A 26,961-nucleotide genomic window follows, 5' to 3' on the forward strand; every position below is an offset into this window, starting at 1 on the left:
TACTGGCAACACATTCACCTGGCGGACACAGCTTCCTGTGATTGACAATACACCGGCTCTTTGCTCACCGCCGCTCTCATGATATCGATTTTGCATCATGAAACAGGTGATTTTAAAAATACTTTGTATGTATATATATATATATATATACATACAAAGTATTTTTAAAATCACCTGTTTCATGATGCAAAATCGATATCATGAGAGCGGCGGTGAGCAAAGAGCCGGTGTATTGTCAATCACAGGAAGCTGTGTCCGCCAGGTGAATGTGTTGCCAGTAACCTGATCTGCTGTTGACAGAACAGGGACAGGTGCTCCAGCCAAACTAATCCATACATGCATGCTAGACACAGGTCATCCATTAAGGCAGATTGATTCAACGCTTTTAAAGACTCCTCCTCAACCATCCCAGGCCTGGCCCCATCTTCTGTTGTTGCCATGATAATTGCAGTAATTCAAGATGGCCTGCATTGGAAAAGGAAAGGAATGTACCCTGTTTGAGCAGCTAATGCTGGAAACATTTTGTCACACAAGGGCAGGGGAGCATCTCTGGAAATGATGTCTGAAGTTTACAAAGGGAAAATATAATAGCTGGGCGGTTTGTCATCTGAAGCAGATACACAAAAAGATACTTAAGCTTTATTTTGCTGAAGTTTCTTGCAAAAATGACATGTTGGGCACAGGGAGGTTTATGTGTGGATACACTATAAAATCTGACTGATATTACTTTTAAAAAATCTAGGAAACAGATTGCCTTGAAAAGGGTAAATAAATAAAAGTATTGATCTTAATTCATGTTTGGTTTACATATAAATGTTAAGTTTACTTATAATTTTGTTGTATTTACGCATTTTATAGAAATTCTTGCAACTTGAAAATGACGAGCGTCTCTCTCTAAGTGTTCCCAGCTTCGGTAAACCAAGTTAGTCTGACATAACTTGATCATGACAAATAGGATTTTGCCAGTGTTGAAGTTAAGAAACCTGCTAGTTCTGTTTTGTCAACATGCTTGAGAAAATATAAATATTATTGACTAGTTTGCAGCCGGCAGAATACAGATGTATAGCACAGAATACTTGGTTTACTGATGTTTCTTAAACTTAGAAAGATTGCTTTAATTAAACTTGTCATGTTTAGGTTGCAACAACTTCACAAAACTAAGTAAACTCAACAATTAGATATAAAGTAAACATAAACAAAGACTAATAGTTACATTTACTTACATTATTCAAATTCATCTATTTCCTTGATTCTTTCAAGTAAAATCAGCTTGTCACATTTCACAGTGTATGTGTGTGGTAGGGATGCACAATATTTTTTGCAGATATCCTATATGCCAATATAAATACAGCTCATTTGGCTGACAACCAATACCGATGTTGATTCATTCACCTTTTTCCCCACCTAATTTTAGTGATCATCAGGTCTCTTCTGTAGTGGAATTAACATCATATTATGCATACTCTTGTTGTGATGGCCCACCACTAGTAATACAATGCTTTTCAATGTATGTAATATTCATTCATTTTGCAAAATAAGGAAAATACTTCATCATCTATCTATCTAGGTATATATTTTTGTGATATTTGCAGAAATCAGCATGTTGGCCAATTCCAATATATTTCATTTTAAAGCCGATATCTGCCTCTATGACCGATGATGTGCCAATATTAGCGTGCATCCGTAGTGTGTGGACTTATTTTCATAGCTTGCATGACCATTTCACATAATAGCCTTGTATAAAAAAAAGAAACATATAAACCAGAATTCATTTTGATTCAGTGTTATTATCAAACCCACTCCCATAAGGCCCCAAATGCCAAACAAAGGTTTACAGGCAGAGAACAGACATCTGCTGCCCTCTGATTGGCTGAAAAGCCAGCAGCAGTCTCACCTGTTATCCACAGCCCAGTGCATGGTAAACACCCTCAGTCAGAGCTGCGGGGAGAAGGAGCCCATCTGGTCAGCTGCATTAACAACCAGCTCTTTAACAATGGCTTCCAGGAATAGGAGAAGGGTACAACAGGCCATATCAGCCAATAAAAACAGGCTATGCATGACATTTAGCGCCTGATGCGGGGCTTAGCTGTATACAGGTTACCTACTGTCCGCAGCAGCCCCTGGCAATAAAACAAAAGGCAATCTCACAGAGCGAGGGGGCTGCTGTGTGTAAAGCCGCCTGTTTCAGCTGTTGATCTCATAATTTGTGTGTAAAGATGCAGACAGAGCGCCAAGTTAAAAAGCATGAAGGGGATCATTTTCAGGGGGCTTTCATATAAACATCACACAATACCTGAAGGCAATACCTTTAGTTATGCAAACATAATTATTCTCAACTCTTTACTGGTGGTGGGGAAGTGTCAGTGCATGAGAGGAGGAGGAACTGTGACAGCTAATTTTCTTTTGTGAAGGATGGCTTTTTTCGGAGGGATGTAAATAAGAAAAACACGGAGCAGAAGAGAGCAGTGGTAATAGATGTAGCTGTCAAAGTAAAAGCGCTGGAGAGTGTTGGAAGTGGTTATTTGGATAAACAGTGCCATCTTGTGTTTAGTTGAACTCTGAGAGCCTGGAAGGTGCAAGTGACAGATGGAAAAAAACAAATAGTTTTAATTTTCAGTTAACCCGCTTAGACCCGAAGAGACATCACTTTTCTGGTGCTGCTTTGAGTCGTTTTTCAGGAGTATTTAATCCCAAGCAAATTGTTACAATTTCTTTCAGATACATAGGGGAAAAGGCAATGAGTAACTTGATAAGAAATGTTCCACAAATTGCAAGAAATTAGTAGATTTAGGGTTGGGGAAAATGTTTTGGGTGGGGGAAAAAATGAAAAAAGCTTGGGAAAAATATATTTAAATATTTATAGCTAATTATTGTAATCACATATTTCAAATTATGTTACAGAATTATTCTAAATTTTAAGCACTCTTTCCAGGTCATTTCCTCTATTATTTTTTCTTTTAATAAAAAAAAATTCTTGTATTTTTCTTGTACTTTTTTCTAATTTCTCACTATTTTTTAGGTTATTTGTTTTGTTGCTCATTCCCCTTTTCCCATGGCAATGGCAATTTCATTTACACATAAACTCAAAGCGCTGTGCATTGAAAGACAACAGATACAAGGAAACACAAGCGTCATAAGCATATATGAGCAGTAGTTATCAAAACCAACATAATAACAGAGAACAAAAAAACATCAACACAACTAAGTGTGACCGTGTTTATGAAAGAAATCAAGGCAATTTGTTCCGGTTTCAAAGCATTAATGTATCCTTGTCTTATGATCATTATGAGTACAACTATTTTCTGAATATTGTGTACTTGAGCCATTTTCCTACTTTTGTACAGTTCAACCCTCTAATGGAGCTTTCTGCGTTGCAGTGTTGCAGACCAGAACATAACCCTCATCCACAAAATTGGCTCAACCAAGTCAGAAAACAAGTTACTCTGCTTTATTAGATATTTGATGGTGCTCTATTTTTACAACTGCCTCCACCTAAGCATGCAAAGGATGGAGACAAAGTCTCTAAATGAGATCTCAGGAATACAAAGAGGGATGTGAAGACGGAAAGGTTCAGGGTGGAGTTTGAACAGCAAGCAATGGGCTCTCTACAGCTGCTGGCACTAATGAGGATAATTACCCCAGTAATAACATTAGCCTATCTGAGGGAATGGAGGGGAAGGACAAGTGGTGGTGCTTGTGTGTGTGGGTGGGTATGCGTGTGTGTGCACGTTGTTGCTGCATGCGTGTGTGTGTGCGTGCATGGCTGTGCGCGTGCCTTTTCCTTCTATCTCACTTGCAGTCTCTCCCTCATTCCCTGAATCTCAATATCTCTTTGTTATCCCACAATAATTGTATTTGGGCCTCATATCCGCCATATCAGATTCGAGTTTGTACAAGGTAATTAGCAGGGGAAGGGAAGCCTCCACACCAGGAGGACAAATGCCCCCATGACATCATTCTGGCTCCACTCAGGAGGGGAAGCTTTTTTTTTCTTCTCCATCTCTTCATCCTCTTCATCTGTTCAGCTGTCAAAAACTGAATAGAGGCAAAGAAAAATGTAGTGGCAGGCAAAAGTTGATGACATTGAAAAGGAGGAGAGTTGGGATTAAGAAGATAAAGAAATGAAGAGAAGAAGTAGAGATAAAGGGGTGGAAAGTGATTTGAGATGAGATGGAGGGCTGTGTTTTCACCGCAGGCCTGTAATCTCCAATCAGCTTTGACTAACAGACAGCAGGGGAAAGTTCCTCGCCGTTAATGCAGCTTGCCATTCAGAAGGAGCTGGTGTATCCAGCTGGGAGTCGGGGGATGAGGGGAGGATTAACTGGCACTCAGGTGGAGAGAGATGAAGAGAATCAGACAGAGACCCCATGGATGGACGCACCTTCTCGCTCCATCCATCTCTTTTTTGTGTGGTGAATGTAGTGTATGTTTTCTGGGTGGGATGGTGAAAGCAGGAGGAAGTAGAGGCTTTAGTTTAGGGGTGACTTGTATGTGTTTGCAATTTGTACACTGTAAAATCTGACAAGATGATTTTACTTGAAAAGAAATCTAGGAAGACAATTGCCTTGAAAAATATAAGTAAATAACTATTAATCTTACATGTATGTTTACTTTATATCTAATTTTTAACTTTACAGAAAAATAGTTTTATATATTTGATTTTATGAAATTAAGTTTTAACAACTTCAGTACACCAAGTTTACTGTGCTTTACATCTGTATTCTAGTAGTTGTAAACGAGTCAGTTATATTTGTATTTTCTTTTTTTTTTGGTAATTGGTTTCCAATATTATTTTAAGTAAGATCAACTTGTCAGATTTTACAGTATCAGTTATGTCAAATTAAATGAAGATTACTCACGATTTTCCTAGTATGCCAGTGTTCAAGTTTTTTTTTTTATTATGGTTCTGTTTATACAAATTTAGTGAAGTCTACTCAGCAATTATCAAGAGTGATTTATTTGTGTGCCATGGTGCAGTGAGGTAAATAAAAGCAGATGTTTTATTAGAATTACGAGATAGCTCTTACAGTTGAGTAATGAGCTGTGTCTGACAAACATTGTTCCCTATAATTTAAAACTGATCTATAATTTAGCTGATCCTTTATGGTAGACCTTGTTCTCTGGTCACATAAGACTGGTTTAAATTAATCCCAGGTAATCTCCAGATGCCAGCTTTCCATCACCGCTGCCTTTTTCCAGATGATCAGAGTGCTCCTGTTCCTTCTCCTCATGGCCTTTCATCACCTTCATCACTGAAGAGCAGATGAGAGACATTTTTCGGTAAACTATCTTTCAAATTAAGTAAATAAATTAAGACGTTTGCCATTCTAATAAACTTCTTTAGCACAAAAATCTAATTCACTACAGTCTGATTCTCAGAGACTCACCCTGCCTCAACACTGTGAGCTGTGCTGATGCAGACGTTTTCCCTAAAGCATTGTGGGATATGCAAGAGTAGACCCCTGTATCAGAGACGTGGAGGCCCTGTATCTGGAGCCAGGTAGACACGGTGAAGCGCTGGGGACCGCCTCGAGCCTGAAAAACAGACAAGATTCAATCTCAGGAGATGATATGAATCTATTCAGAGGTAAGAAATGTATGCATTCAACTTTTGTCAGCAGTATTACTGATAAAAGAAGGCAATTTGTTAATAGAAATCATTAGGATAATACACAAGCACCAATATAAACTCCCTTTCTCCTATTTGTGTTTTGGTAGCATTTAGTGAGTGCATGACTGTGCACAAGTCAGTGATAGCCCAAGAACACTTTGTTGTGTGGGTGGTTAAAAGGAAAGTCTGTTCATTTTCTTACCACAGTTTCATCTTAGAAGCACTTTGTAGCTTTGCCTTTTTTTCGGGGAGGGGGGGTATTCCTTTTCATTTGCACAGATAGCTATCATCATGTTTGTTAGGTGAATGTCTTAAAATATAACATGTATCTGAATCCATTGCACTGTGATAACACTGCAATCTTTGACAATATATAATGGATATAATATATAATGTATAATCCCTATGTGATTCTCCTCCTAGTTTTGGAAAATAGCAAAACATCTATCAGATAGATTTAAATTTTATGGGTTACTCCGACAACTCTGTGCAACACTTCCACAGGTTGGCTGGGAGTCTAACAAAACACAGATTAGTATTAGTATAGTACAGAGTATCGGCGGACATAGCTTTTAGTCACACTGGAGTCCCACATTTCTCATAATCTAACCTAGTTTTCTTTTTTGAAAGCTCACTTCAGCGCCATAGGAGACATTATACAACTAACTTTACAGTCTGAGTGGTACTTGTCATAATAAATTAACTAATTAATTCATGTATAAAATCAGCGGTGTCCCTTTAATCTTAAACATATTTATCTTTTAAGCGAACTGCCACAAATGCCTCCTTAAACAAAAGACCCAACAGGGCAAAGTTCCATTAGAGTATACACTGTCAATATCGTACCTGTTGTCTTCTTCAATTGAGCTTCTTAACCATTTTGCCTTGTAAGCATTATTTACCTGGACAGAGATGTGAGGATCATCTCCTGGCAGAAAGTTGTCATTCCCTGTCTTCCTCCAGCTCAGGTTTGGAAGAGGGTAGGCTGAGACCTCACAGCTAAACACAATATCGTTCCCGGTATAGTTGAACAGGTTCCTGGGAGCTCGCAGGACACGGGGAGCTAGGAAAGAAGAAAAGGAGTACCCCAAGGTTCAAAACAAGGACCCTTAAAGATCCCTATCAAGCCAACAATTCACATGCAACTTTCCTTGACTGATTACATATGTAAGAAAAGAGTGTTATAACCAGAGCGGCAGGGTCCTTTTCCAGTGAGCTTGAGGGATGTGTTACGGTAGGTGGCGGCCTCTCTCATCTGGCAAATATTTGGGTAGGTCCATCCATCTGAGCCACATACAGGACCTTTTTCCTGGCACACACATGTAGGCTCTGGCTCAGCCTTGTGTCCCCTTTTTGGCATTTTCCTCTGGCAGACCAGTCCCTCCCCACAGCGGCCGTAAAAGTTCTGAGCCCCATCCGGGTCACACTGCTGTCCCTCCACGTTAGCACACTGTTCACAGCATCCGCAGTCATCCATCACCAGACCTGCAGGACAGTTGTTGGGGGCTGGGGGGCAGAGTTGCTGGTTGCACTCCTTGCAGCCCTCACCTTCCTCCCACAGCCGCAGCCATCCACGGTGCTGGGGTGGCAACCCGAGGGAAGCGTGGAGCCATACGCTCATGCATATACACACACACAGGCAAAGCTGAGCCATGCTGCTGACCTGCAACGTCAGAGACAAACCTGATGTAACAACTTGAAGGCACACAGCTGATCCAAACTGAAACTGTAAAATGATTTCAAGCTGAAGAGATGGCAGTCCTGGTTGTTTTCTGTTCTCTGACAGTCACATGTTTTTCCTCCTCTGAGTTTTAAACGTTTTCCTCTGTCTCCTCTGTCTTCTTCCAAACAGTTGGATTGGTTTTTGTTATTAATAGAATGTACCACTGCTGAAGTATTTTGCCATTTTGTTTCCCCCTCTTCAGATTTCTTCATCAGCCCCAAGTCCTTTCTAACAAAGAGGCAGCATTCTCAGTGAATGAAGAGAGCAAACTTCATCTCTAAGGTATCCGACTCGTCTCATCTTTCTTTCCTCCCAAATCTGCTGCCTTTCTTCATGTGCCAGTGTCTCTGGGCAGGGCTGGACTGGCAAACGGGCTTCAGAAATGGCACAGGATATCAAAGTACCCTACTAGATCTGAACTTCATACAAACTAAACAAAAAACAACAGCTTTCTATACAAATGCAATGATTCTAACATATATTTAATATTTAACATGCAAGGATCTGAAGTTCATATGAAATGCAGTTCTATTTTCCGCCCTCTCTGTCTCGTGCAGTAGTGTGAAATTCCTGAGTTTGGAAACATTTTCTGATTATTTCATAGTGTTTTCTGTTTGTGTTGTGGTGGTTGGGTGTAAATATTTGACTAAATGGAAAATATGGAGTAGGAAGACCATTAATCATTTTAAGAAAAATAAATTATGTTTAGATTTAGACATAAGGTTTCATGTTTCTCTTAATTAGGAACACAGTTTTTGTGCTGGTCTAGACTTTACTCACCTTGAATAATATATTGTGTCAGTATTACATGGACCAGTCTAATTCCATTTGGCCTAAATATATATTTTTCTTAAAATTACCATTCAGATCCACTTCTGTATCTAATAACTTAAGACGCATATACATTGATAGATCACTGAATGGGACTACAAGGCACAGGGTCCAGGGGCCCAAAGTGTCAGGGCCCCCCTGGCCTTTACTTGCAAAATTAAAGTCAAATCAAGATATACTTACCAGGTAGTAAAAATTACAAAAAACTAAACAAAAAAAACACAAAACACCACCAAAATACCAAAAAGATACAAAGGAACTGCAAAACAACCACAAAACAACCACAAAAAGACACAAAACCACTACAAGGACACACACACACAGAGAGAGAAAAAAAACAAAACAAACAAAAACAGCAAAAAAAGCAGGCAAAACAACCACAAGGACACACAAAATGACTACAAAAGAGAAAAATAAAAGAAAAAAAATTCAGAAAGACCCAAAAGACTTCAAAATTATACAAAACCACAATAGAGGAACAGAATACTACACAAAGTGGCTTAAAACATCACAAAATTAACAACTACAAAGAGATGCAAAACCACCACTAAGTCTTACTCTGTAGGAGAAGTGTTGGGGCCTCTGCATATCTGTACAGAGGGGCCGATTTTTTCAGTAAGCTTCCATGATAACCTACTGTATATTTCTAACATGTTTTGTATATGTGTTTCCATTAAGGCCTGTGTGGCTGTGGCCTCTATGGGAAGGGTTTGGGGACTGCCATGGTGTGAGTGCTAAATGTAAAACATTTAAGCCTAGCCTATCATAAAAAAAGTTCACATGTCCTTTAAAACTATCCCTTAATGTTATGACTTTATGTGCATGTACAAACTGGGTGGGCCAGAACTTATGTCAAACATATAGGTCTACATATTAAACATGTAAAAAAAAGTAGACCTATATGGTTAACTAAGCTGCAAATGTATTACATGCAGCTTTAGTGTGTGTGTGTGTGTGTGTGTGTGTGTGTGTGTGTGTGTGTGTGTGTGTGTGTGTGTGTGAATGTGAATGAATAAATGCACTGCATTTCATTTGTTTAGATACGTGGCACTTTTCCTTTGCCATCCGGCATGTTTCAGGTTGTACACATCGTTGGATGCTCAGCACAATCACCTCGCTGTGTGAATGGTAGAAGGCGTGGCTTTATTAGCGGGTTGTGTGACGTCGCTGCATGTGAGGCGGTCACGTACCACGGTGGTGATTTTAGAGGACCATGAAGTCAGCGATAGTACGTAAAGTGTGAATGCGTTTTATACTTCATACTTCAAAATAAAAGTAAAATCTGAATTTTGCCAAGATGAAAACAAGTTTACCGGCATTGATTGTTATTTTGTGTTCTATTACTGTGTAAACTGATCAACTGATAAGTCAGAGTTCAAGCTAAAGTGAATTTAATGTTTTGCGGTGCGAATTTAAGAATGTTTATGCTTTTATTTTGAACGGACACGTACAGGATGTCGTGCGCTAATCATTAACTTAACCGTGTTCCACGTTTCACAGGAAGTAAAGAAATGTCTGAAGGAGAGATGGGAAACTTACCAAGATGAAATGACAAATAAACCTTCCCTCTATCTTCAAACACACCTTCCCTACTTCTCTTAAACAGCTTATCAAGAAAGTCCGTCAGGACCGACAATTTACACTCTTTGCCAGGTTATATAGTAAGTATTTTTCACTGCTATCCTGTTATTTGTTGTACTGTGTGGTCTCATTTTGACAGCTTGTCGATGTAGTTTTAGCTGTACTTACTGGGTTGGACTTTAGATTTAGTCATTTAGTCTTGAGTGTAATTGCCTAAGACGAAGTGAGTACACGGTGACATATTGATATTGACGAAACGCATTATAATAGGGTTTTTTGATAGGCTACAGTTTGTTTTTATTGTGTAGTTTTGTGATAAACTCAGGCACAGATTAAAATTGTGAAATAGGTGAAATTAGAGAGTGTGAAGAAACTAGCCAGGATGTCATGTTATTACATGATCAAGTGCAATAGATTTGAAAGAAATTAAGTCTTAAAACTTTTATAACGCAAAGCTGAATTAAGTTGCAGCTTATTTAGAGTCAGTGAGTAATAGTAGACTGTCACATTATCCTGCATGCACTATAATTGTTTTATGTGGTCAGACAGGTTCTAACTTGAATTGTCTGATATAGGATAATGTGGGTGGTTTACACATTTGTCAAGTGGGCCAAACAATTAATTTCAGGTGTCCTGAAATGGGCTCAGCCAGAGGGAAATCCTGTTTTTCCAGAGTGTTGTCTCAAGCCATTTTGCTACTGCTGAATCATGTCAACTGAAATAACCACAACAGGTTTTTGAATGAATGATTGATTGTGTATTTGACAGGTCAGAGAATGGCAGAGAAGGTGCTGGTCACAGGTGGAGGAGGCTACATTGGGAGTCACTGTGTGGTGGAGCTCATTGACGCAGGTTACCTGCCGGTCGTGGTAGATAACTTCAGTAATGCTGTAAGAGGTAAGTTTCCTTACTGGAAACAAAGGTTGATGCATAACTTGGTACGTCATGGTCAGCCTAGCAGTTCCAAGTTTGCTTGTTTAGTGTTACGCATATCTCATATTACTCTTTGTATACGTGTGTGTGTGTGTGTGTGTGTGCGCGTGTGTGCGTGCGTGCTACATCCTGTTGTGTATGGAGGAGAAGGGGACGTGCCAGAGAGCATACGTAGGATAGAGAAGCTCCTGGAAACCAGCATTGAGTTTCATGAACTAGATCTTTTGGACAAACCTGGCTTGGAAAAACTCTTCAAAAAGGTGAGCAAAATATTACTGCTGATTTATTAATCTGGAAAAATTACTGACTTAATTGCTTCCTCAATTGACTGAAAAGTCCCCTTCAACTATTTTGATAAGCGGTGAACCATTTTGGCATTTTTAATGTAAAAATGCAACATTTGCTGTTCTCAGATGAGAGGATTTTATGTTTTTCTCTGTCATGTATGAATTCAGTTAGTGAATATATTCAGGGTTTGGACTGACGGTTACATTCATTCATTATTGTTATTAAATTATTTAATTATTAATTATTATAATAATTATTCATTATTTTAAAGATAATTTATGGATAAAACAGATAAATAGATGAATCAAGAAAATATATGGCAGATTGATGGATAATGAAAATAACTGTTAGTTGCATCCCCTTATGGAAAAACTAAATGTGTTTTTCCCCTCATCTTTAATATTAATTTTATTGGAAAATGTTGGTAGACTTTGGTGGATGGTACATAAATAAATTAATATTTATTTTTTGTGTATATTCATGTACATTAAACTTCACTCAGACACATTAACCAGTAACAAAATCCTGGTATGTCAACCCACTATCATCCTACAGCATAATACATAAATGTCATTCAGACATTTATGCAAAAAGAAGATATGAACTCCCCACAACCAATGAAAGATTTCCCACACACAAAAGACACACAAGGCCCACTGAGTACAAGACACAAGAAACAGATCCAAACAAGACAAAATTTACATCTGTATGAATCAGTGCCACACACTATTTGACAAAACAGACAGAGGGATCCATCATGTTATTTTTCTCCTCCTATCCCAAGCCCTAAAAGATACTCAAATAATGCAAATCATCATCAACAAGGTATTCAATTAAAGCTCCATTCCCCATACTTATCTAATCTAAATCAGGAAAATTAAACTTTTTTTAAATAGTATTTGTCATAAATTATGATTTAAAGGACAGTGTAGAGTCCAATGAATTTCAGAGAATCGGGGCTATCTGATAAATAAACTAGGAATGCATACTATTTCATGCTTGGGTTTTAAAGTTTTTTTTAATACAAAAGAAAACGTCTCTGCTGGCCACCATACATTCTCAGATAGCACTGCAAATAAGTAGTGTGACTTGCTGTATGTGCATCCTAGTGATTGGTCACACCCATCACACATGCTGATATATATCTATAAATATCTGTGTTGCAGCATTCCTTCAGTGCGGTGATGCACTTTGCTGGTCTGAAGGCTGTCGGCGAATCAGTGGAGCAGCCGTTACGCTACTACAGAGTCAACCTCACCGCCTCCATGAACCTGCTAGAGGTCAGTTTCACCTTTATGTCATCTGATCTGACTCTGTCTGTCCTCCATTTAATCTGCACTTCACTCTTCATTTTTGGATTGATCTTTATTTGCACTTCATCTTTGTTCGCTGAGTGCATGACAGCGTGTGTTCATTTGATCCTGAGTCGGCTCATTCTAACACTGCACCCTTCATAACTTTTAAGCTCACTGTGTCCGCCAAACTTATTGCTTACATGTGTGTGTGCTTTTGACTGCTGACTGTACGCGTGTGCCGTGTTTGTTTGCATCTGCATGTGTCCCAGGTGATGCAGGCTCACAGGGTGCACAATCTGGTCTTCAGCAGCTCAGCCACGGTGTACGGAGACCCGCAGTACCTTCCCATCGATGAGCAGCACCCCGCGGGGGGCTGCACCAACCCCTACGGCCAGACCAAGTACTTCATTGAGGAAATGATCAAGGACCACTGTAAAGCTGAGAAGGTACTGAGCATCAGGTAGAAAAGCATTAAGAGACGCACACACATACATACAGTGTGTGATTATTGCCTCTGTGTGAGCAGGACTGGAATGCCGTGCTCCTGCGTTATTTCAACCCAATCGGAGCTCATTCGTCTGGCCTGATAGGCGAGGACCCTCAGGGTATCCCCAACAACCTGCTGCCATATGTTGCCCAGGTACATAAATGTTCTGCCAATTATACAGCTTGATGAGAGCACACAATGCATATTTCACTATGTATTGAGCTATCGGACATTCTGACATTGTTTACATTGCTTAAGTCATCTCTTTCGTAGGTTGCTGTTGGAAGAAGAAAGTGCCTCAGTGTGTTTGGGAAAGACTATGACACAATTGATGGGACAGGTAATAGAGGAGACCTTTAACCCTTTGAAACAACATCAACAACGCTTTTCTAGTGCTGCATTAAGATGCGTTTCACAAGCAGTTAATACTTTGAACTTTATGCAAATTTGTTTGATTTCTTTCAAAAACACTGGGAAAAAATGATAATGAGCAATTTGGAAATATCCTGAAAATTGCGGGAAATTAGTTAATTTAAAAATTATTTTTCAAAAGGCAGAGAAAAATGTCAAGAAAACTATAGTTAGAATTTATCAATTTAAATGATCAGAGTTACATATTAAAAACATATGACTGATATTTTAGAATTTGTAGGAAATTTTCAGATCATTTTTGTTTTGTTTTGTTTTTTACCTGTGCTTTTTTCTTTTTTCTTTTTTTTTTTTTTTGCTAATTTCCAACCAATTTCTTTTATTTATTTCTTTATCTTATTGTAACATATTTCTTGCTATTTTTGGGGGTAATTTCTTCTTAAGTTGCTCATTGCCTTCTTCCAGTGCTTTTTTAAAAGAAATTCACAAATTCACTCTTAAAGATTGCAGTGCATAGTTTTGATTGTGGTTTGATATATTCTTTTGAGCAGAAAGCTCACGATTTTTTTTTCTCTCTTGCTAGGTGTGCGAGATTATATCCACGTTGTAGATCTGGCAAAAGGACACATAGCAGCTCTGAAGAAGCTGAAGGAGAGCTGCGGCTGCAAGGTACATTTTAGAGAGGAGAAAAAGCATTTTAAAACACATTTTCTGGCCCATCTTGCATTCACGTGCAGGCATGGTTGAGGTATTTATGAGAGTGCTGGCATGTGTGCATTATTGTCTCTGTAGGTTTACAACCTGGGAACGGGAACAGGCTACTCTGTGCTCCAGATGGTGAAAGCCATGGAAAAGGCATCAGGGAAAGAGGTGAATGACAGAAGAGCTATTTTCTTTCCTAAATAAATTGTCTTTGGGGACAGCTATTGTATTGTGTCTTTAGTAATTGAAGTGACTTGGAGCTGTAACCACATGACAGCATGTTATCCTGTGAGTTTAAAGGGTGGCCAGGCTGACAATGTCGGTGAAGATGGCCTTTCATACTTTAAGGCTAAACTGCCTTTTTTTTTTTTAAATTTTATTTTCTTTTTAAATTGCATCCTCTCCATAGATACCACACAAAATCGCCCCACGTAGGGCAGGAGATATAGCTTCTTGCTATGCGGATCCTCGTCTAGCCGAGAAGGAGTTGGGCTGGAAAGCAGAATTTGACCAGGAACGAATGTGTAAGCACACTGCAAAAATGTATTTTATAGAGGGTTTTTTGTGTGAAATATTTCCCCACAATACTGCATTGTTTTGTTGTACCTGTGTAGGTCAGGATCTGTGGCGCTGGCAATCCATGAACCCCACTGGATTTTCCAATGGCATGGCCTCTTGATGCAACACCAGCCGATTGGTGTCATTAAATCCTCTTCTTAATCACCAGGCCAAAGCAAACCATCAACTTCCTCATTTTTACATAGCATATAAACTGACGACAGAGCTGAATGCTTTATGTTTATTCATGTTTAATTTTCTATTTGCTCTATATTAATGGTTGTCTGATTTATTGTTTACATCAGAAGAAACATGTATTTTTGATTTCTCTGTGTTGTCATTTCAAATTAACAAAGGGTGTGTTCTCAATTATTATGCTGATCTGTGAGCCATAACAATGAAAAAATAAATTAATTTTCTTACTAAGGAAACCGAAGCCTTCATTTTCATGCTGTTATATAGTAGGCTGTTTGTTTGTTCAATTCTGAACAAAATTTCTTTAGTGTCGCACACCAATAACAAAACCACCAGAATATTATGACAATATAATATATTCTCCAAACTGACACATGTTGCAATGTGCTTTGTATTGCGATAAACTATATTGCGATATATTGCCTTTTTTTTTTTTGCAAATTATGTCCCCAAAGGAAAACTTTGTCAACATCTGCATTATTTTTCTATAATCACTATGTTCATTTTTATGGAAACAAAATGTATCTGGACTGAAAAAGCAATTCATTATTTTATTCTAGTAGGGTACCAAATGTTTAATTTGCATTTGTAATATAAATAATTTCTTTGATTAAAAAAAAAAAAAAAAAAGATACTTGGTGCCTGTGTAACGATACAATAGTACTATGCTTAGTACTATTACAATAGTACTATTCAATTATCCCCCCACCCCTAGTGAATATGTGGTTGCAGTAAAGTCAGTATTAAGCCTCACAGGAACATTATCACAGAGATGCAAAGGCAGATGTAAGAAATCTACCTGCATGATATGGTCAGTAGAGGGTTTGGGTATCAGACAGGCTAAAAATCCCTGCAGAATTTATATAGAAATAATGCACAATTTTATATGGCTTGAGTATTGTGTGTTCAGTATTAATAATCTGTCTTTACACTACATTTAAACGGGGCACTAGGGCTTTAAATGGCTCCTTGAACCCTCGGGCACCCAGTTAATAAACACCCACGTCAGCACAGTGCTCCAGTCGCTCTAACCGGGTTTCGGTCTTTAGGGCTGAGCAGGAAGTGCCTGACTGTGGACCCTGGTCGAGAAAAAAAGAGCCAAGAAAAAAGGCGAAAGCAATTAAAAATGGAAATGGTGGCAGACTTGGGGGCGAGTAGACTCTATCGGGCGCCGGGTGAATCAAGTCACCAGTGAGTATCGATGCATTTTGTCAGGGGGGTATCACGGCGTGGGGCGTAAGCGGGTCCTGCCGACACCTCACGCCTGGGAAAGAGTCGCTGGGTTTGGGCAGCAGGCAAATCCTCCCCGCTGCTCGCTGCGCTCCGGACCTCCGGCGAGAAGTGGGGGTGGTCTTTGAGGATGAAACCGGGCGTGTTAGCGCGTCTTACATGCGATATGATATACTGTGCGAATGTATTTATTTACCAGCTCGCAGCGTGCTCAGTTGCTGGAGGTTTGTGTCTATTTTTCCATTGTGTGGTGGCCGGAGCCTGAAGTGGGCGTCGCTCCAGGACAGACTGGGCTGCTCCGGTGCGCCGCTGCCCGCTTTTCTCTCGCAGGACTGCAGCACTCTGGTGTCGTTTTGTAGGTCGACTGATGGCTGAAATAAGGCAGAATAGCTCGGTTAAGATGCTAAACTCGGTTTCGTGTGACATGAGGAGCAGGAAAGAGTGTTGCGGGCGGGTGTTGCACCGTGGGTTATCGGGCGCCGTGGAGCCTGTCAACGAGCATCGCATAATTAAAAATGAATGCGTGTAATTCAGAGTATGCACGCGTAAATAGGTTATGATAGAAAGAAATACGATTCTGCAAATGAGGTTGCTGCATTTTGTTTTCTCTTTCAGGATGACATATCCGGTTACAGTGCTTTATTTGCTCTCATGATGTGTTTGTAACATCTGCGATTTCATGCGCGCTTTAGCTTCCCTGAGGGATGATTACAGGGTTTTGCCACCCGATGCTCTTTGACTGGAGTCGGGTGTAGCCCATTAAAAGAAGATTTTGATTGAAGGCTCTTCCAGCCAATCACAATGCAGAATGAAGAGCGGTGGGCGGATGGTTTTGCGGAGCTGGAGATAGTCCAGTGCAGAAACAAAGACAAGGGAGAACTGACAGCTACATCAATGGGGTGTCACTGCTTGTGTGACCTGCTGGTAATATTTATGGCCTGTTGTGGAACCATTGGGAATTACGGACATGGGGACAAAATTTTCCAAATTTGGTGACTCATCCACACCCACTCCAGCTTCATTATGTGTTTATTTATGCAATTCCAAGACTGTTTATTGCAATTCAGTATGCAGAAATATTCAAATACGTGATTTAAACAATGGCAATGCCACTTTTTTTACCCTCACAAATATTTAGTCTTTGGAGCATTATTTAGCCACTCCACAACAAGATAACATGACATGGTTGGTGCCTTTGGATGCCCAAGGTCCTCAAGTTTTATAGTTCAGTTTAGTTCACAACTTCAGTTTATTCACAGAGTCGAGAAAAATATAGATACAAACAAGCTTGTAAATAGGGACCCAGACATTAAATTACATACAAACGTTGCAAATATGAATTTCATAATAATAATAATAATAATCACAAATAAAACTCTAGGGGTGCATGCTTCCACTGTAATTTGTAGATTCTAATATTATGTCCCATTTTACCTGAACATGTTATCAGAGTGAGGTCGGAGTTCTTGATGTGTTTGAAGGTCCAAAGTTTCTAAATTATTTGTCTTGGCAAGATATTTTTTCCCAGAAATATAGCAGAGAACCAGAACCAGCTCTCAAATTAACAATAAAGGTAATATTGGGAGTTTTAGGTGGTTTTCTTGATAATCTACCAAAAAGTGTCTCCAATTACCTGCTTCCCTCTGTGCTTATAGGCTCAGTGAGAGTGTCCACAAGGCCTCTGTTATTTTCCTGCAGAACAAGCCAGTCTATGCTGCATGCACAACCAGTGTGAGTGCTATCATGTTGTCTCCTGCAGACAGCCTCAGAGGTGGTTCAACACAGCAGACATCACAGTGGCTCACCAAAGCAGCCTGCTGAAGCAGCTCAACCAGCAGCGGCGCCAGGAGCTTTTCTGTGACTGCAGCGTGCTGGTGGAGGGCCAGCTCTTTAGAGCCCACCGCAACGTCCTGTTCGCCAGCAGCGGCTACTTCCGCATGCTGCTGTCCCAGGGGCCTGGCGTGCTGTCCGACTCTGTCAACGCCACCTTTGACGTCTTCAGCCCCGAGACCTTCACCGTCATCCTGGATTTCATCTACTCGGGCCAGCTGGATCTCTCCAGTCACAATGTGATTGAGGTGATGTCTGCAGCCAGCTACTTGCAGATGAACAATGTCATCAACTACTGCAAGAACTTCATCAAGTCCTCTTTGGACATCAGTGTAAAGGATGAAGACAGCGAACGCTGCCTCAGTTTGTCTGAAACTTGCAGTTTCACCAGTGCAGCAGGAGAAGAGACGTCAGAGCAGCAGCAGCAAGGCCCCAGCTCTGTCAGCCCACCGCCCGCACTCTGGACCCGGGACAACTCCAGATCCCAGTCTAGTTTTATGGGAAAGGACCCAGACCAGGAATCATCAGTCTCTGCCCTAAAGACTGACCCAAGCAGCCCTGCTGATGATCTCAATGCAGAGGCAGAGGACCTGCACGACCCTCAGGACCCTCTGTACACCCTGCCTGGATCAGAGCGCCGCAGAGGAAGAGGGGCAACCAAGAGGAGAGCATCCAACAACACTCGCTCCCACCAACCCGAAGATTTAGACATCCAGGAGGCAAGGACGCAAAAGGCTGAAAAGGCTGAGGAGCTGTATGCTACTCTACCGCCTATTGTGGGTGTTATTGGACACTTTAATAAAGGTGAGTTCCACTGTATATAAGTGAATGGAAACACAATAGTACTCTAGAGCAGTGGTTACCAACTGGTCTAGCCATGGGGTCCAGATTTCTCCTTTGTTAGTTGAAGGTCCACACATAAGATAAATTACAACATATTCAATTTTATCTCAGAAAAAGTCAACACATGGGCTAACAACGCAATCTAGTAAATATATAGCACTGCAGCAACAAAAGTGCATATTATTGCTTGAAGACAAGTGACATGAAAACACTGCAAAGAAACAGCATGTTTATAGGCCAAATAATACCAAGAACAGGGCAATAATATAATTGCTGTACTGGAATAAAAAGGGATTGCATGATAAATGAGACCCTTAACAAAACCAGTAGGTCTGCTTTTCAAGATGAAATTTGTTTTTAAAAACTTAAAACGTTCATGAGTCATTTGTGTTATGTTCAGAGTGGGCCTAAAACCCACTTTTGGACCATGACCCACCAGTTGAGAACCACTGCTCCAGAGAAATGAGAAAAAGGAAAAACATCATCAGTAGACTGATATAGTGAATAGTAAATCAAAGGAATAAAATTAAAAGCTCTGAACAGTTTCTCTTCCTCTTTGCAGACTCCAACCCCATCATGCGCTTCAAATGTCCCTTTTGCACACACACGGTGAAGAGGAAGGCAGATCTGAAGCGTCACTTGCGCTGCCACACTGGAGAGAGGCCGTACCCTTGTCAGGCCTGCAATAAACGCTTTACTCGCCTGGAGCATCTTCGTAGCCATTTTGAAACGGTGGGTTTATTTACAACCAGGAGGTGAAATACATTTATTATTAGTGTATCAACTTCAGAAACAGAAATTCTGATATTACACTCCAAGCTCCATCATCGGGTTTGGTGACAAAAGATGAATTGCATTCTAATGTGTATCAGTGCTTACAATGACCCATACAGCTACAGAAAAATCAACATTTTTGTTGCAACATTTTTGGTTTCTCCACAGATCCATCAAGCCAGGAAGCTAGTGTGCAGGAAGTGTAAGTGTCAGGTGACAGAGGAGACTGGGCATGTGGTGTGCGAGGGCACACGACGTTACCGCATGTGCACGGCGTGCATCCAGGAAGTGGATTGTGATGACATCCCCATGGACAGTCTAGATGGCGCCAATGAGGAGCCGGCCCTGTTACTGGGGGTAGACGGGGAGGAGGAGGGGGACAGCAAGAGAAGCTGGATGGTAAACGACGATGATGACCTGGCTGAAGACTCGGGGGCCGACCTCATCATCCAACAAGTAGATGACAGTGACGAGGAGCTGCAGTGAAATGGAACCAAAGTGTGTGTGTGTGTGTGTGAGTGTGTGTGAGAGAGAGAGAGCAAGTGAGTTAAAGCCATGCCAGAGAATTTATGCATAAAATATGCGATCCGCTTATGTAAATACACAGTTATTATATATTAGTTGTCTATTAGTTAAACTGGGTAATTGTTACTTTCAATGAGATGTTGACCTTTGTAACAAAATGGAATGCTTTTTGTTAAGCTTCATAAATATATGCAGTATCCAAAGCATGCATATTCAGTGTTTCCTTTGTTTCAATTACAGTTAAATGATTACTCTGCAAATATGTTTTTTTATATGCATGGAGGTAAACCTTTGCTACTCTTCAGGACTCCGCTTTGGTAAAAGCTGGCATTTGTGCAAGACAAAGTGACAGGAAAGTACAGTAATTGTCATGCTATTTCCCTACTTCCTGTAGAGAAAGTCAAGAGCAGACGCTTTTCCTATTTTTTTTCCCAATTTTTTATGATTATGTCTGATTATGATGTGCACTATTATATAAAAAACAATTATAATTTATTTCTTTTGTTTTTTACTTTTTGACACATTAAAGATATTTTTTATATATTTCTGTGTCTGTGTGTTTTTTTTTAAATTCCCATTTATAGTGTAAATGGAAAGTACAATCTAATGTTATAAAAGTAAATTATACCAAGGACAAAAACATTATGCAGATGCAAGAAAATAAATGCAGATTTTGCATTTATTGCATTTTAAAATGAAGCTACAGCATTTAATTGTGTGTACACTCAATGTTTTTATTTCGTTTTAGAAAGATATGTGAAAACTTTAAGGAATATCAAAAACAGGCATACAGGTATTCTTTTAGAAAAATAAAATTCATAGGCCTACATTATAAAATTAAAAAAAAAAAAAAAAAATTTGCCTAAAAATAACTGACTTATTTGCATCCAAAATATAGTCAGACGTTTTAAAAGGAAGCTTTAAAATGTTTTTATACAGTTTAAATTGATAATTTGACCAATATTGCATTGTCAAACAGCAGTGTGATAGAGATTTAATTCTGCAGCAACTTCAAATGACATCAGCAAAGCAAAGTCATAGGTGGGGGTATTTGTTATGTATTTTTAAAAGTATTTGATCAATTATTTTTGTTAATATGTCATTTTAGAGTTGAGCATTTGAGAAGACTTGAAGGAAAACACTAATATGAGTATAGTGTTAGAATAAAACAAATTTGTGAACAAGAAGTTGTCGATAAAATCAGAATGTTTGCCTTAAAATGAATAGTGGCGTCTTTGCAATCAGAATATAGGAGTTGGAAATGTATTTTAATTGACAATGTTTTGTGGATTTATTTCAAAATGACATCTTAAAAACACAGATTTCAAAATGATTTTTCAATTCCGATTCCAGGCCCATAGATGGCGCCCGTGCGGTGCTTTTATCGTCCTCGAGGTCACCGTCCCTGCTCTCTCGAGGGAGAAGTGACGTCAAACTGGAGGCTGGACCGTCATGGCGGCTGTGATGAGGCTTGTCAACAGAAACACTTTTTACTCCGCAATGGGTCAACAGTATGTGGCGTTTAGCTCAGCAGCGAAAGTCAAAGCAGTGAGTTTTCTTCTTCTTTCGTCTTCCAGCAGGTTGTTACTGTGCAGGTTTAGCTTGCAGCCTGGACGGCAGTGCCTGTCAGCCGGCTAGTAGCGTCCTTTAAGGTTAAGCTAACATCGATGATACTTGGTAGCCAAGCCACCTGCTAGTTAGGCTACTTGTCAAGCTAGACAGGTCATCTTATCTATTTCTAATGTAACGCTACTTTGCACGTGTAGTAAGTGTGTTTTTGTGTGTGTAGGCTGGCGTAAGAGCAGGTCATGCTCTTCCAGAGAAGGTGAAAATAGTGGAGGTGGGACCTAGAGATGGTCTTCAGAATGAAAAGGTAACATTATTCAAGAATTACTGGACACGATGATTACACATTAGCTATTATAGCAGGAGATATCTCACTTTAACGTTAAAACTGCTCTGTGTCAGAGATGGAGATAGTGCACAGCTCATGTGTTATGTAACCAGTGTTTATCAACTGTTCTTCATCTTAATGCTTTACTGCTTCCACTCTCCAGACCATCGTGCCGACAGAGACCAAAATTCATCTGATTGACATGTTGTCAATGTCAGGACTTCCAGTCATTGAGGCCACAAGCTTTGTATCCCCAAAATGGGTCCCTCAGGTGATTTTTTCTGTCAGAGCTATTGTTATGTTAAATGCTGACACACCCCACACAGGGCGTTTCAGAAACTGTGTTGGAATGAAGGTGGCTTTGTTTTCTCAAGCACTAACTGGTTTCTGTCATCCTTGTACTACTTTTAGATGGCAGACCAGGTGGAGGTGATGAAGGGGATCAGCAGGAAACCTGGAGTTTGTTACCCTGTCCTCACCCCCAACCTGAAGGGTTTCCAGGCTGCTGTGAGTGTCTAGCATCACATTACAACACACTTGCCCAAAAGCTATACTGAGCTAGTGTACACCCAGCTTCTCATATTGAAGGTGATGAGTCTAAAAAAGCCTCTCCTTTGCTCTTACTTTCTCAAGGTGAAGGCAGGAGCTTCAGAGGTAGCCATATTTGGTGCTGCGTCTGAGCAGTTCAGTAAGAAGAACATAAACTGCTCAGTGGATGAGAGTTTACAGCGCTTTGACGAAGTAATGAAAGCAGCGAAAGAGGCTGGCGTGCCAGTTAGAGGGTAGGATTACTGTCTCGCTCTTCACTGTCAACAAACGTATAAATCATTGAAATTACTTCGTTCTCTGTTTCTTTTCATTGCAGTTACGTGTCATGTGTTCTTGGCTGTCCCTATGAAGGCAAGGTAGCACCTGAAAAAGTTGCACATGTGAGTTTGTGAAATGGCAGAAATCTTGTCATCATCCTTTGACAAAAAACATCAACATTAGCATGTCTGTTACTCATGAAACTAGGTCAAGCTTTGATTCTTAACTTGCAGGTAGCTAAGCGTCTGTACTCCATGGGCTGCTATGAGATCTCTCTGGGTGACACTATCGGAGTGGGAACTCCTGGTAGCATGACTGAAATGCTGGAGGTGGTGAGCAGAGAAGTTCCAGTTAATGCCTTGGCAGTGCACTGCCATGATACCTACGGCCAGGCCCTGGCTAACATCCTTGTGGCCTTACAGGTCAGTACTGGTTCTGATTATTTTAATGCTATTTGAATAATGCACATAGTGTAATTGACTGTCTTTTTTGCAGAGGTTTGGACTCTAGTCACAAATGTGATTGCTTTAGACCTGACTTGATGCCTTCCACCAAGCCAATTTTGGAAGAAATAGTGACAAATATTTTTCCATTATGAGACAAGTTGAATACAACAACCCAGGAAGGAAACATTCAAAATTCTCTCTGTTGTTGTTAATGGTGATATATGCAATTAAAGTGCAATGTCAGCATTACATTTTTGTGATAAGTTCAGTTACACATTTTTTAACAAACTTGTTTTAACACATTAACACAGTCTTTTAAATGCATTCATGATTTCTGTAAATTTCATATCATTATTCAGTCAAAAATTGGCTTGACTCAGTTGTTAAAATGGCATTAGGTTTGCTGGAGAGCGCATTATGACATTCATTCAGTAATCTACAGGTTGTGGATTCAATCTCCAGCACATCCAGTCAACATGTCGAAGTATTCTTGGGCAAGATACTAAAGCCCAAATTGCTCATGATGGCTGTTCTATTGGTGTGTAAGTGTGTGTGTGAGTGTTTCAAAACTGAGTAGCAGGTGGTACCGTGTACGACAGTACACAGTGCGTAAATGTGTGTGTGTGAATGCAACACTTTTATTAGTTTCAAGTTACAGATTGTCTTTGTTTTGCAGATGGGAATCAGTGTGGTAGACTCATCAGTAGCAGGACTGGGCGGCTGTCCCTATGCCCAGGGAGCTTCTGGGAATGTTGCAACTGAAGATGTCATCTATATGCTACATGGACTTGGGATTCAAACAGTAAGAAGTCACACTTTGTTTCTCTTCAGTCACACCTGTCTTGAAGTAGAAATTAAAGATGCAGCTCTTGCTCAGCCATTGATTTTATGTTTAATTTATGTTCTTGCTTTTATGTGTAATTATTATCATTGCACAATTTAATGTGCAGTTTTAATTTTAGCATTGTGTGTATGTTGTTAGCTCCCCCATATTTGACCCTTTTGACTCTGTCCTCATCTTAGGGAGTGGACCTCTCAAAGCTGATGGATGCTGGAGCTTTCATCTGTCGAACCCTTAACAGAAAGACCAGCTCCAAAGTGGCGCAGGCCACTTGCAAACTTTAGAAAAAAGCCAAACCATGGACTCTTTCAAAGACTGTACACTGCAGCACAACTGTGTACCTAGGAGCCATCATCTTCTGTATGTTCAGTTTTTCCTTTTCTAATTTTAGGTTGATTCATCCTCTCCTGGTATGAGAATTTTACTTGAGGATGAAAATGGCACTGACCTCCACCTCTCTTTAGAATCAAGTATCTGATTAGATATTCACTACATGATAGTATAGCTGGATTAAGTGCCTTATCTGTCTAATCATACAGATCCTACTTATCAAGTCCATGCCTTCACCTGTGTCTAACAGAGCGCTTACATTCTTTTCGGGGCAGTTGGGTAAGCCAGAAGCACTTTGTTTATAATAATAAATGACCCAGTTAAAAATGTTCTTGGGACGGATAAACTCACTGTTGATGTCAGAGAAAAGACAGAAGCGTTCGGATTTTTTATGATCTTCTGCGTGATGGGATCACTGTCTTAGAGAGCATCTGAGGTAATTATAAGTTCCAATGAGACAGGGCATTGTACTGGCTTGTGAAAAAATTTGGATGTGTTCTGTTTATTTATTTTTAAATGTCTCTTTAAGTTTAACATGTACAACTAGATTTAAGAATACATTTTGTAAATTAAAACTGCAGTCAGCAATGAAAGGGCCCTCGTACCCCCACGTATGTCGGGGTACTGGTGAACTCCAGCTAAAGCTGCCATTCATTTCAGTGAAAGTCGTGTAATACACGCAGGGAGTTTGGACCCCGGAGTGAGATAGGGCACATAAATTCAACGTCATCTTGGTGTACATCATTTGTAGACCAAACCATGAAAATTTCATTTAAATTAATTAATTAAGATTGAAACAAAAAACGTATTTGTAATGTTGAGTTTAAACCTTACCCAGGGCAGGTAGGTTTTACAGGCCGCTTCTTGGAGAAGAGGCTTGAAATGTCTGAAGGTTTAGCTCAGTTGGTTAGAGGGCCTGCCTGCAGACTTTGAGATCATTAGTTTGAACCTCACCCAGGACAGGTGAATTCAGCTGTCCAAAGCAAAGAATATCCAAGGTAAAACACAGGTGAAGTGTTAGAGGCATTGGCTCGATCTGTTAAAACACCTACTCATAAACCATGAGAATGCAAGTTTAAGTTCAATGGAAGATCAAAACATGTAAAATGTCAGGAGGTTTGGCTTAGTGGGTAAATCAGGTGATTAGTATACCTGAGGTTGCTGGGTCAAGTCTTATCTGGGACAAGTGACATTTGACTTTCATGGCATCTTCAAGATAAAATATCAGCTGGTGTATGTGTGTGTTCTGCTGATTTAAGTAATTGATGATGTACCTTGAAACGAACACTTAAAACAGTAAAAAAAAAAAAAAAACACACACAATTGTCTCCTGAATTTTCATATACTGAATACTGAATTTTCCCTGCCAAGAACAGTTGATTGTTGGCCTGACTCATATATCAGTTGAGTATTCAACGGATGTCACTGTCAATACTGATGTAAAGGGAACACTGAAACTTAAAAACATATCAGGAGGTTTATCTCAGAGTGTATACAGGTGATTAGTGTCCCTTAGGTTGACTTTTATGGCTTAAGTAATATAATATATCAGCAGATATATTTGTGTGCTCTGCTGATATAAGTCTTCGATGACATAGCTTGCATTGCACACTTAAAACAGTTAAAAAAAACACACAGCTGTCTCCTTGTCTCCTGAATTTTCATATACAGAGAACTTAATTTTCCCTGCCAAGAACTTAGTTGATTATTGGTCCTGACACATCAGTAAATAAAATTATATGACCTTGTGGCTTGGAGGTAGAAAGAACGTCAAAACCATTTTTATTCTCAGGATGTATAGCCTTGTGGTTAAGGCAAGTGATTAGTGTGCTAGTGATTGTGAGTTCAAATCTTGTCTCTGATAAGTGAATTTTGAAAATTAAGCTACATCCAAACCATGAGCTATGACAGCTGCTCAGTGGCGCATAAAGCAGAAAAAGCTCGTTTTGTGTGAAATACCAGCATCTACTGGCCCATAGAGGACGGATAGTGGAGATTAACGGCAGCCGAAGGCGGCCGAGTGCCGCCGAGCGAGTGACTTCCGCCGGCGGAGCGACCGACTTCCGGAATAGAGCCTGGGCTAGCTTGAATGGCGGTCTAAACAAATTAAATTTGCATCTCTTTTAGACGTTCTCAGTGATATCGAACCGGATGGTTTACATCTAGGTAGGGATAGAGGGTGTTTCTGACGCTCACACAAAAGTATTAACTGATTTACAGACGTTTCTTTCCCCATGTTAGTTAATGGGGAAATGCTTTCTGGGCCAGTGTAATCACGTGACCGGCTCAAACGGTGTAATTCCACTTTCGGCCACAATGTAAATTTGCATAAATACTTAGCGCACTTCCTGAAAGGTTTGGGTACAACAACCTATTTTTCAGTCCCCCATTCAATTTATTGGCCAAAATGATATATCACTCAACTTTATGTGCCTAATTTGTTCTGCAATATTACAATCAGTGTCTAAACTGTATGAATCTACAGCCAAATGATATTTTATGGTATAATTAAAATAAAATATTGGCTGATACATCTGTGTGCTCTGCTGATATAAAGGCCATATGGTGTTGAAATACAAAATTCAGTATCAGCAGTGACATCTGTCGAAAACTCAACTGATATATGATTCAAGCCGATATTTCATGATTTCGACAGACGCATCTGCCGATACTGGTTTTATCTGTTTTGGGACCACTTCACCTCATTTATTGGCCAAAATGATATATCATTCAACTTTACGTGCCTAATTTGTTCTGCAATATTACAATCAGTGTCTAAACTGTATGAATCTACAGCCAAATGATATTTTATGGTATAATTACAATAAAATATTGGCTGATATATCTTTGTGCTCTGCTGATATAAGG

General features: G+C 39.8%; 4 protein-coding genes and 1 long non-coding RNA gene across 7 annotated transcripts; 4 read left to right on the forward strand and 1 right to left on the reverse strand.

Moving 5' to 3' along the window:
• Positions 1-5,139: 5,139 nt before the first annotated feature.
• LOC121953364 (kazal-type serine protease inhibitor domain-containing protein 1-like) lies at positions 5,140-7,265 on the reverse strand. The gene is made up of 4 exons (XM_042500414.1): positions 6,800-7,265; positions 6,514-6,674; positions 5,388-5,535; positions 5,140-5,252 (listed from the first exon to the last, which is right to left on the reverse strand). Exons 1-4 carry the CDS (start codon positions 7,263-7,265, stop codon positions 5,140-5,142), a joined length of 888 nt encoding a protein of 295 aa, XP_042356348.1.
• On the forward strand, positions 5,168-7,866 carry LOC121953365. The gene is made up of 3 exons (XR_006106508.1): positions 5,168-5,280; positions 5,380-5,587; positions 7,537-7,866. It is a non-coding gene; the product is annotated as an uncharacterized LOC121953365 (long non-coding RNA).
• Positions 7,867-9,669: 1,803 nt separating this feature from the next.
• gale (UDP-galactose-4-epimerase) lies at positions 9,670-14,809 on the forward strand. Of its 3 annotated transcripts, none has more exons than XM_042500486.1 (11): positions 9,670-9,826; positions 10,515-10,643; positions 10,824-10,939; positions 12,134-12,247; positions 12,532-12,708; positions 12,789-12,902; positions 13,023-13,089; positions 13,702-13,787; positions 13,911-13,988; positions 14,230-14,344; positions 14,435-14,809. In XM_042500486.1, the coding sequence occupies exons 2-11, from the start codon at positions 10,523-10,525 to the stop codon at positions 14,497-14,499; spliced, it is 1,053 nt and encodes a 350-aa protein (XP_042356420.1). In that variant the 5' UTR covers positions 9,670-9,826; positions 10,515-10,522; the 3' UTR covers positions 14,500-14,809. The 3 variants fall into 3 exon arrangements, with proteins under 3 accessions (XP_042356420.1, XP_042356421.1, XP_042356422.1); XM_042500487.1 differs by having other exon boundaries at positions 10,827-10,939; XM_042500488.1 differs by having other exon boundaries at positions 10,830-10,939.
• Positions 14,810-15,619: 810 nt separating this feature from the next.
• On the forward strand, positions 15,620-20,318 carry zbtb8a (zinc finger and BTB domain containing 8A). The gene is made up of 4 exons (XM_042500485.1): positions 15,620-15,764; positions 17,563-18,437; positions 19,039-19,208; positions 19,419-20,318. The coding sequence occupies exons 1-4, from the start codon at positions 15,700-15,702 to the stop codon at positions 19,734-19,736; spliced, it is 1,428 nt and encodes a 475-aa protein (XP_042356419.1). The 5' UTR covers positions 15,620-15,699; the 3' UTR covers positions 19,737-20,318.
• Positions 20,319-21,218: 900 nt separating this feature from the next.
• hmgcl (3-hydroxy-3-methylglutaryl-CoA lyase) lies at positions 21,219-24,424 on the forward strand. Its single transcript, XM_042500489.1, has 9 exons — positions 21,219-21,323; positions 21,565-21,648; positions 21,833-21,940; positions 22,081-22,176; positions 22,303-22,451; positions 22,535-22,598; positions 22,710-22,898; positions 23,599-23,724; positions 23,946-24,424. The coding sequence occupies exons 1-9, from the start codon at positions 21,228-21,230 to the stop codon at positions 24,045-24,047; spliced, it is 1,014 nt and encodes a 337-aa protein (XP_042356423.1). The 5' UTR covers positions 21,219-21,227; the 3' UTR covers positions 24,048-24,424.
• The last annotated feature ends 2,537 nt before the right edge of the window (positions 24,425-26,961 follow it).

Source organism: Plectropomus leopardus, chromosome 14, assembly GCF_008729295.1.
Source record: "Plectropomus leopardus isolate mb chromosome 14, YSFRI_Pleo_2.0, whole genome shotgun sequence".
Taxonomy (NCBI): Eukaryota; Metazoa; Chordata; class Actinopteri; order Perciformes; family Serranidae; genus Plectropomus; species Plectropomus leopardus.